The sequence below is a fragment of the Lolium rigidum genome, chromosome 5 (genome assembly GCF_022539505.1).
Source record: "Lolium rigidum isolate FL_2022 chromosome 5, APGP_CSIRO_Lrig_0.1, whole genome shotgun sequence".
In the NCBI taxonomy this organism is placed as follows: domain Eukaryota; kingdom Viridiplantae; phylum Streptophyta; class Magnoliopsida; order Poales; family Poaceae; genus Lolium; species Lolium rigidum.
In genome coordinates, this window is record NC_061512.1 from 214,109,667 (window position 1) to 214,120,733 (window position 11,067).

The 11,067-nt window shown below is 42.4% G+C and overlaps 1 protein-coding gene across 1 annotated transcript; it reads right to left on the reverse strand.

Annotated features, from left to right (window-relative positions):
- Positions 1 to 630: 630 nt before the first annotated feature.
- Positions 631 to 11,067, reverse strand: LOC124653728 (pentatricopeptide repeat-containing protein At5g10690-like). The gene is made up of 11 exons (XM_047192792.1): positions 10,886 to 11,067; positions 10,380 to 10,512; positions 8,666 to 8,757; positions 8,411 to 8,572; positions 8,239 to 8,307; positions 7,996 to 8,128; positions 4,163 to 4,395; positions 3,243 to 3,320; positions 2,293 to 2,361; positions 2,031 to 2,207; positions 631 to 1,596 (listed from the first exon to the last, which is right to left on the reverse strand). The coding sequence occupies exons 1-11, from the start codon at positions 11,009 to 11,011 to the stop codon at positions 1,342 to 1,344; spliced, it is 1,527 nt and encodes a 508-aa protein (XP_047048748.1). The 5' UTR covers positions 11,012 to 11,067; the 3' UTR covers positions 631 to 1,341.

Consider the following 11,067-nt stretch of genomic DNA (forward strand, 5'->3'; position numbering starts at 1 on the left):
CTGGGGACAAGGGAGCGAGACCGCCCGGCGCCGTTGGGGCCAGAAATGATCAGCCGGCACTCGTAACGTCCTTGGGGCCGGTGCTGCTGCGGCTGGTGTGTGTAAGCGAGTTGATTGCATTGCAACTTTGGCAGGCGTACTCGCTGCGGTTGGACCCTAGGTCGGCAGCCAGCCGGCTCACCCGCCAATTTCCGATCTATACATGAGCTCCTTTTAACTATGGCCAACCCGGATGAAAAATGGTTCATTAGCAAGGCCATCTGAGCATAGCCGAATTTGCTGCTACCTCTAAATTAGTTGTGACGGGTTTAACGAAACTGGGCAGATTTACACGACTACGACAATTAGTTTGAATCCGAGTGAGTGATTTTATCCCAAGCGAGTAGCGTGTATTCATAGGGATGAGTATATGTACGTATGTGTGAGCGTCTATGATTGTATTGTGCTATGCAAAAAGGACAAAGTAAGGACGTACCCAGCAAAAAGGACAAAGTAGCGTAGATTTTTTTTTTTTGAAATAGCTTAGTTTGGCATTAAGGCCTTGACCTTGTGGTGTAAATAACTATGTTCTTAATAATTGATTAAAGAGGCAAAGATTTTGTCAACTATTGAGAAAATAAGAGAAAACAATGCAAGCAACACTCCGTATCTCCACCAATTCATTGGCACTCCCTCTGTTTCCAAATATAAGACGTTTTGAGAATTCAAGATAAACTCCGTTTATATTTAGAAACGAAACAAACTGATACATAGCAGCAACGCGTGGCACGTCGTATAACTATTTTCAGCATCTTGAACCTTGTAACTGTAATTGAAGGGAAAATGAAGTGATAAGGTTACATCCCAATAATTCAGAAGTGTTCTCTGCGTTGACTTGCACAGTGGACATGCCTCCAATTGCAAGAATCAGAGGTTCAGGGCAAATAAAGGGAGCATGCGTCAGTACAGCATACATAATGCCAACGCGTTCTGATTTCTTGGTTACCCGTTGAGATCACAAGCTGGAAAAGGTAAGACACTACACACCACGTGTAGGATCTTCTCCATAATTGGCGATGTGGACTTGACCTACAACAAGGCAGGACCACGTCGGAGGCCATTGGAGAGCCTCACCCAGAAACATCGGGTCATAATTTCTGATCCACCGGCAGCTTTGCGTGTGCATCAGGGATTACATCATATGCACAGTATAGAGCGTTAGGATCAGCCTAGCAGCTTTGGCATGGTAAATCTTTCCGCTCTCATCCAGTTGCAGGGACAGCACTAAAACGGCTTCTCGCTAGGCACAGTGATGTAAAACAACACAAGGAATAGCTACATGCTCGGCCAGGGTAACAGGCTTCAGGGTACTACCCTAGAGACGGATGTGTCATGGGTGTTCGACCTGTTGGTGGTGAACTTCGACAAGATTGCGAGGGAGAAAACTCCCAGTGGTCTTGAGCTGGATGTGTAACTGCCTTCATACATGTTGCCGCTTTTCACCACAATCACCATTTCACATTTCTCTCTGAGAAGGAGATCCATCACATGCTCAAGCGAGGTTGAAGTGGGCACGCAGAGTGGTTGTCTCGCCATTGAAAGAAGAGGTGCATCCATCTAGAACAAGAAAAATAAAGGTGTTCTGAATCACAGGAAATTACTTGGAAGATAAAAACACCAAGTATGATTGTATTGGAATTGGAGGCAACAATATTCCAGCACGAGTTGGCAATGGGGTTCAAAGGTTTTATTTAAGCAAGGGCGCAACGGTTAAGTCGTTAAGAGAAATGTAGGCTACAAAGGGCGCAAGGGTTAACTAGTTAGATGACACTCGAGAACTAATTATCTATTCACATGTATGTATTTTCTTGCAATATTAACTTTGGCCAAAATACCTAAATTAATTAAAGTATATTTTGCTACTCAAAACTGAACTAGCTGGTTTAGCAAAATATTGTTCCTTGCTACTAAAAAACAGCGCCAGCCGGTCCAGTACATTCTGTACCAGCGCCAATGCTACAATTGCTGATCCTGACTGGAGGACAACCTACCTCGGTACAATCATAGCTGTGAACAATTCCAGTACAAGCTCCCCAGTCATTCACAAGAGGAACCACAGAGTCTTTTAAGAATCGCATCACAACGTTCTCCAAGATTAAGTCGCCACATAACGGTCTACTTTCTTGAAACGGAAGCATATACTTCTCGACAGGATCATTCAAGAGAATCTACAATGTCATTAGACAAAACTTCAGATATAAGCAAGTTAAAGTGGAGAATGGATATAAGATAGGAATGAAATGGCCACACAACCTGTGGAAATACATGCGGTCTAAGAGGAGAGTTGGTGAATCCAGATAACGTTTCAACTTTTAGTGCCACCTGGTATGAACAGAAACGAGCAAGCTTAATGATGATAATGTTTCCGTCACATCAATTTCATTGAACTGACAAAACACAAGAGTGTTTGTCCTTTACTTCAGACAAGTCTGGATAAGATAGAAACTAAGTGAGCCAAGTTAAGTTCAGTCACAGGTCTTCTCAGTCCATCTATTAATTCATATGAATCAGTCAGACTATTATCATCAAAAATTGACAGGGCAGCTCCTTCAAATATTGCGATATCTGTACACTAGAACATGCAATATCTCCAAAGAAATATGACCAATTTCAGAAGGAAGAAACTCCTGAGATATAGTGGTTAAGTCACCACACCTAATAGAAAGCCCAATCAATGTTCCCAAACTTTAATTAGTGAAACCAACAAAATGCTAGCAATAGTTGTTGTCAGATACAGTAAGGAATTATCAAGCTAGTGTTTCAATCTGACTATAACTTATTAAGATTATGTATGACTCTTTAATGCCTGAAAACTAAAGAAAAAAATGTGAGCTCAATCAAGTGCATTTGCAGAATATTAAAGTTGTGAAAGTAATTCTGCACACTTGGATAGGATAGCAATATCTGAAACTCAGACTGAAACAGAGACAACAACCTCTCAAGGTGCATGCCTACAACAACGAATAAGAGCTCAAAGTAATTGACATTATATATAACACGAAACTACAACTACTGTGTAAGAGACCTTGATAACAGAATAAAAGTATAACCATTTCCGCACCATTGTTTTCCAGCCAAGCTAACACTAAGAAATATAAGTACATTTTAATTCATCACAGAACTCAGGGCAACAGCAAATCCTATAGAGCTTCCATGTCTGTTTGTAATTGAAGAAATGAATGAAGAGAACAAAAAGAACATACCAGGCCTACTCTACTCGTCCAAGAGAAATGCTCCTTCCCCTTAACTATCCTTCTGAGAAGTCCTTTAGCCACATCTATCTGTAAAGCATTTAATCAGCCAGCAAGGCAAGTCACATGAACATGACCATCTCAAAATCTCAAGACTATTATGGCAAGAGAAAGCAAAGTAAGACACTCAAGGAGTGAAGAAGTCTAGAGACAGAGTAATCATGAGTATTTGATTGCTGTGTTGCATCTGGTAGCATAGTCAAGTCTGAAGGAAAACACTTGCAGTTTAACCGCTCACAGGGGCAGGCCTGTGTTTCATTTATAATTTACACTCAGTCTGGCATTTTCTTTCTTACATGAATTACTGAATACAGAAGTAGAGGAATCTATTCCCAGTATTTCAAACGCACATTACACAAAGTTTCATAAAATGATTAGAGTTATGCAGTTAAGAAAAAAAAACAATCAACTGTATCTATCTAGTGCGGTATAACAAATGGGGAATAGTCTACCGTTAGCAGCACAGCTGAGCCTAATAACCCTCAGAAAACAATGAAATCAACAATGTAATTTCTGCTCTCTTGATAGGAACTGAAGACAGTGAATAGTTGACAGGTTGAATGCAACGTAATAATATACTTGCATGAAAGGACTTTGATGTGAGCTAGTTCATTGGGCAACGAAGTCCCTTCAATAATACATACCCTTTTAACAGGATATACTTTCAAGTTCGTTGGTAGTAAGCACATCAACACAGAAGGTACAACTGCTCTTACATAGATAGTATGCATCCCATTACAAAAGGTGTTGTTATTTTACCCAACTCAGTAAAACTTCACCAAAATCAGCAACCAAGTGACCAAACTATGCATGGACAACAAATCCAAATCAACTTGTCAAACAATAAAATTCCTGCTAAATTTCATGCATACCTGATTGTTATTTAAAGCAGCTTCCATTAATAGCTCAACTGCCTCTTGTTTAGCTGAACGGCTAATGGATCCAGCTGAATCTGGCCACATGCGTTTGTATAGTCTCTTTACCATATCAAAATCACCTATAGTAGCAAAAGCTCTCATGATTGAAAGATAAAGATGAGGTTTGGGCCTCAAATCTTTGTTGGTGCCAACCTGCTTTATTAACTCGCCAAAAATGCAAAGAGCCCCTACAACAGAAGTATATTAGAAAAGAAAATTCTACAGGCAGATGGTAGCAACATATTTTATCACCAACAACATAACATATTCAAACCCAAGTCCTATTTACAGTTACACTGTACAAGTAGTTCTTTTTTGTAGGAGATGGCGGCTAAGAGCACAGCAAGAATGTCCAGTATACACAGGGCACAACGAATTTGATATAAAAGGCAAACGCCCAGTTCTTCACACTGTCAACCCACCAAATCCCGCAAGACACATGAACCCAAACGAGCAGTGGCAGAAGCTGGATCACGGATGGATAATGTTTCGTAGATAGCAGTCCTTAGGATGAGCAGGGAGGAATGATCTGGTCTGGTTGGGGTAGAATTGATATGTGCAGAAACATGTTACTGGCTGATAGGATGGTATAGCTATTGTAGAAGGGATCCAGGGCATCATCGCCATCGCCGTCGTCGCCGATTACCCAGTGATTGTTGAAAGCTACTGCTGGGCCAATATCTCAGCTGTCAGGGGCCCTCACGTTCAGAATTAATAAACATGTGCAAGGACACTCAAATTCTTCTCACTCATTTACCAGGTTTCAGAATTCAGAAAGTTCATAGAAGTGCCATCGTTTAGCTAGGTTCTGGGTGTGGAACATGGTGTTTTGCAAGGGGTAGTGCCGATCGTTTTCTGGGTAATACATTCAGGTGGGGACCTCACTGGATATGAAAGTTCCTTCAGCAATTCTCTAAAAGGGGGGGGGGGGGGGGGGGGCCACCCGACTTGGGTATAGCTCCGCCAGTGGGCCTAATCACTTCAAATGGGATGGGGGGAAAAATAAAAATTCATACAAATCCAAGGACATGAATTGCAGATTTCCATGCAGTCTTATCAAGAGTCAAAGCTCTAGGCACGTACAATCCCTCAAGTCCCTTTTTACCGTGTATATGTCAACTTTGGTCACCCTCTGCACCTCCTTGTATTTTTCGTGCCCTTTAGGCTACCACAATTAACTGTGCTTCTGGAGGCCTCCACTGGCTATGCCCAAACCAACTTAGTTAGTGTTGGACTAGCTTCTCCTTGATCGGTGTCACCCCTACCCTATCACGTATTACCTCGTTCCTAAATCCTAATTCGGTCCTTTCTCGTATGGCCACACATCCACCGTAGCATGTGCATCTCCGTGACACTCATTTATTGGATGTGTTGTCTTTCGGTGGGACAACATTCTGCTGTATATAGCATCAGAGGTTTGATCATTTGTCGTTGATCACTTGTCCTATCAAACTTACTACGCGCGCGTGGATTGCTGTATCTACGCGCGCGTGGATTGCTCCTCGGCGGGGAGGTGGATTTCTTGTCGGCGGGGAGGCGGAGGTGCGGATGGGGTTTGGCCCGCATCGGCCTCTCCGTGCGTCATATATAGGGGCGGATGGCGGTTTTGGGCTGCGGCCTAGACCCGTTTTCCAGGCCAGACCGCTGATGCGGTGTCTGGTTTGGCCCAAAAAACAACAAAAACCCGCATATGAGCCCAAACTGGCATATGCGGGCTGATAGGTGGTGCCTGCTAGAGTTACTCTTAGGCACTATTTGTCCTTCCAAACTAACCTCTCCGTCTTCACCGAACACCACTAAACTGCCCCATTGCCATCACTTAATAACCCATCAAAGTAATGTCTCCATCTGTTCTTGATCTCTTCATCTTTCACAAGACGTCGATTAGGCTCATCCTTGATGCATTTAAGCTGGTTGAGGTCTCTACTCTTCCTCTCACGAATTTTGTCATCAATGCCCTTTTCCTCTTCCTTTGTGCCTAGTCTCTCATATAGCTCATCACAGGCCCCCAGCCCCTTTGTCAACTCTTGTAGCACTCCTTGATAGCCCTTTGTACATCCTCATTCCACCACCACCATGTGTCCTTAGCTTCTTGCCCTTTGTCACCCCAACCACCTGCACCTCCCTAGCTACCTTCTGAGTGCAAGTTGCCTTCTTCACCCACATGCTATCTGAACCTGCCTCTTCATCCCATGGTCCTTTCGTGAAGCATGATCATCCTCTCCTTTTATTGTGCTTCACCTTTGAGCTTCCACCACTTTGTTCTTGTGATTTTGGCGCCTTTGATCCACAAGACACATGCATGAAAGCGAAGGTCGGCCACCACCAGCTTATGTTGCGCAACAACACTCTGTAGGAATCACCTCACAATCCAAATAAGCCCTCCTATCCATTCTCTAGTAAGGACAAGATCTGGCTAGAGTGTTGGGAACTACTAAAGGTCACTAGGTGAGATTGCCTCTCTAAAGAAGGTGCTATCTATGAAACGGTTGTAGGTTGTAGCTTATCTCACAGTCTAGGATGTCTTTACCTTTGTGGTTTCTGTCACCATACCCAAAGCCCCCATGCACCTCCTCAAATCCTATGTTAGTTGTATCCGCATGGCCATTGAGATCTCCTCAACTGAAGAGCCTCTAACCACGTCCTCCTTCATCCCAAATTTGGCTCTTGGCGCACATATCGAGCCTCGCCAGTGGGGCATAAGCACTAATAACGTTCAGGACAAGATTCCCAACAGCTAGCTTGATTAGGATGATCCTATCCTCTATCTCCAGACATACACTACTACATCCTTGAGGCTCTTATATTATTAGGACGTCTACACCGTGTTCCTACTACCAACTGACTCTGAATACCGAAGCTTGAAACTGGTATTCTCGACTTCCCTCACCCTTTTGACCCACCCATCTAGTCTCCTCGACGAAAGAAATATTTACATGCCTCCTAATCGCAGCATCCTATGTTCCCCATCAAGGATCCTACATTCCAAGTACCCACCGGCAACCTATTTGCCTCGGCTGCTTCCTTACCCTTCACATCACATCCGTCAGGTGAGATGCAGAAGCCCTTGCCCGCTTATAACTGTGGCAGCCTGGCCCTTGCTCACTTAACACCACACTCAGGTTCCAATATGGCGCGTCGCTGAGAGGGTTACGCCCCAACTAATATCTATCGGGGTTCGTGTCCATAGGAATGGCTGGTTTTGATGTTAGCTCGCCAAAGCCTAACACAACCTGTTAGAGTAATTCTTGCTCAGGAGTTAGCTAGTACCTTCTAGTAGTACTGTAGGTGCTAGTATGTTCTAGTATGTTCTAGGAGTACATTTCATATGCAAGTCTTAGCCAGTAGAACACTCTGGATAACTCTAGTAGTAGATAGCTATAAAAGGATAGCAGTAGAAAGCTCTAGAAGGCTTTAGAAATCTACATGTTGTACCTAGCTTGTATCCTATAAATAGCACTATGCAATATAAGCTGCATGAAGCTTTTGGCAGCATCACAAAACCAGACCACTTCCCACACACTACACTACCTGTGAACTAGCTAGCAAGGCTAACACAACCATCCTGCTTTACCCAGGCTTGGGATGGGCTATTCCTAAAAAGGCACAAGCAGAGTTCAGCCGGATATACCAGATAAAATCACGTTTTAAAAATGGATAGTAGAACTACTAAGCCATGCCGATAGAAAATAACATCAAATGCAAGGATACCACTATAATTTTTCAACTTGAAAAGACGTAGTATCACCAAGCAAATTGACCCACTAGAAACGTGCTATATAGCTTACCATCAATGGACCCGCAAGCTAGAAAGGCATCTGCCATAGCTGTATATGCAGTCCTATCAATTAAAATAAGTGACGATTTCATCTCCACCACAATCTTCAAAACTGAATAAAGATCTTGGCTATTTCCTAAACCCTGCAACATGCTTCAATAACTCGCATATTTAAAAACCACTAAAAACAATACTGAATACATAAAGCAGCTAAGAAAACCAGTGAGCCTATATAAGGCAATCACTGAATCACCTTAAGTAATGTTGTATAGGTAACAGCATCCGGGAGGAGTTCAGGATTATCATCCCTTTTAGCTTCTTCCTGCATTGTAACGAAAGCAATTGATTGTCATCATACTAGGCAACATGTCTATGCAAAGCAATTTTTGTGGCTAAAACTGGCCTTTCCAACACTTGTGTGACACCTTCATATCTTCAAGATACTGGAAAGCCTTCTCAATCTCTCCTGATTTCACGCAGGCAAAAATGATGGTGTTGTATGTCAATCTATCAGGCTTCAACCCTTGGCGCAATATCTCATCTTTAACAGTCAAAGCTCCCAGAGGGAAGTTGCTTTTTATGTATCCCTGGAGGAGTTTTGATTCAAGAATTTACAAACTGCTACTGTGATAGTAATGAAAAAGGAGAGAAAAAGATCTGCAAAGGCGACTAAGAAATACCTTCATCAGTAAGTTGTATAGTAACACAGATTGGCCTTCATAAAGGACTTGCCGAAAACGAGCAACAAGAGCATTGGCACGCCTCATATCTCCTGGACAAATTAAAGTTAAACTCCTTCAGCAACCAGCAAGCTAATGTGGGTCCAAGAATTTTCAGTGGTAAACAAATATGCACATAATATGTGGCCAAGAAGTGTAAACTGTAAGGAGAGCATGTACATGAGCATAACTACCAGCAACTGATCAAACTTAGTCCCCACTATACTTCAGATGCAACATGAAAAAACATACTCCCTCTGATTCATATTAATTGGTTCAACTTTGTCTAGACACAGATGTATCTACTATCTAGTCAATAAACGCATCTAGATACATCCATATCTAGATAAAATTGAGTCAATTAATTTGAATCGGAGGAAGTACCCGGAACCTAAGTACATATTTATTTAGTGATGTCTCTTTCTGTTATCTCCACTATAGGAGTCAGCATTCAGTTATATCATTCATTCATATCGAAATTGCAAGAAAGGCAGCCCATGGCCAGTTTAAACAGCCTTCTCTTTTGATTGATAGTGGCTTAACAGCCAACTTATCTGCTTAAATTCTCTCTCTTACGACCTCTTTGTGTTCCATTTGGCAATGCGGTGAATTTTTTCCTTCTTCCATGGCTTTTTTTCCAAACAGGATTATAAAATGTGTTCAGCACAGCACAACTTAGCAACCAAAAATTGAGGCTAGATCTATTTGTTAGGGTCTCCAAATTTAAAAAGGAGGCATATTGGTTCATTCCAAAAGATAGAGGGAAACTGAGAAAGTCGGATTTATCTACAATCTCATCTCCCTCATAAAGTGGCCATAGTCCTCTCAGACCACCTCTTGGCGATGTTTATTCTACATTTGTATAATAATGCATTAGCATATATTACTACTAAATTAACAGTACGATGTAGAATAAACAGAACTCATACTAATATACATATCACCCGCAGCAGAATTCATAATTAGAATAATCTGCATAGTTCACCATATATATTGCCAAAACAGCACATCTAATCAATTTTTTCACATAACACCAGGAGTAATGCTATGGTGTTGCAATTTTCCCAAGGCGATCCTCCAGTCTGGTCATACCAAGATAGTGATAAGCATGATCCACTTGCAGCAGTCACTAGTCACATGTGTGCCTGGGGCTCTTACACGTGAATATAGACCAACAAAAGACCGAAATTTGCACAAATGGTACAATATCGATCGCAACAACATCCAGCCACAAACCAACACAGAAAAAAAAAAATCTCATTCTAGCAAGCAGGTCTGACCAGGCCACAAAGTTAGGGTGGCACTGACTGAAAGTAGATTGCAACTAACGCGATTTTTGTCCTAATCATTTCAATATACGTGGAAGAATGTACAATTTTGAATTTACTCATTCAAAACTAACACTGTATTTTTAGGAGGCATGTGCATGACTGTGTAACCATGTGCTGTTTATATATTAGACACCAGGTGGATGGGCCAAATACAGTTTAGGACTTTGATTCTGGTATCAATTGAGTTTTATGAATAAGCTGTTTAGCAATATAGAAGTTCCGAGGAGTGACTTATTCTCGTACTAGTATTCTTCTCAGACTTGTCTAGTGGTTTTGTGCAACAAGGGACAATGAACCTGATGCAACATACAAATAATTTGTAAGATGATCCATGTTGCACGAACCTGCTTCGATAAGGGTGTTTAGAAAACCACAAATCAGATGAGGAGAGAGCCTGGGGCACCCAACAGAAGTATCTTTCTCAATTGATTCCAGTATCTCGAATGCTTCATCAATCCTTCTAGCTATCCCCAGACCCTTCAATTAGAGCACATTAGATTGTAAGATTCCACCGGATCCTTAGTCGAACTAAGCAATCAGCAGTACACATGGTTGGAAAATGATTATTCCACCACATACGTTGAGAAGATTCCATTGAAGTTAATTCCTTAAATATAAGATGCAAGAATGTACTATGAGCAGGAGAAATAGAACACCATTGTTGATCGGGGTGGAGATATTGATGGTTCGGACAATCTGGGATGGAAATTTAACGAAGTTGATAGAGCACGGTGAATCTGAGTATGAAGCAAAAGCTCGAAACAGCACCTAGCGCGCGCGTACATGATGGTCGAAACCATGACTGTCGATGTCAAACAGCAGTAAATGCGGGAAAAAAAATATGGTATACCTTGAGCAGGATACCGTAGGAGACGGCGTCAACGCCGCACCCCATGGGCCCCCGCATTTGGTCAAAGAGCTGGACGGCGAGGTCGACGTCGCCGCAGCTGACGCAGGCCTCGAGCACGGCGTTCATGACGATGATGTTGGTCCCCCCGCCCCTGCCCGAGCGCGCGCGCCGCTTGGACGCCT

Bases quoted from the DNA above. Each gene is read 5' to 3' on its own strand.
- LOC124653728 (XM_047192792.1), bottom strand. From the start codon at position 11,011: ATGAACGCCGTGCTCGAGGCCTGCGTCAGCTGCGGCGACGTCGACCTC. The intron at 8,758-10,379 runs GTTCGTGCAACA...TAATTTGTCCAG, and splicing joins AAACACCCTTATCGAAGCAG to GAGATATGAGGCGTGCCAAT. The intron at 2,208-2,292 runs GTTGTGTGGCCA...ATGACATTGTAG, and splicing joins GACCGCATGTATTTCCACAG to ATTCTCTTGAATGATCCTGT.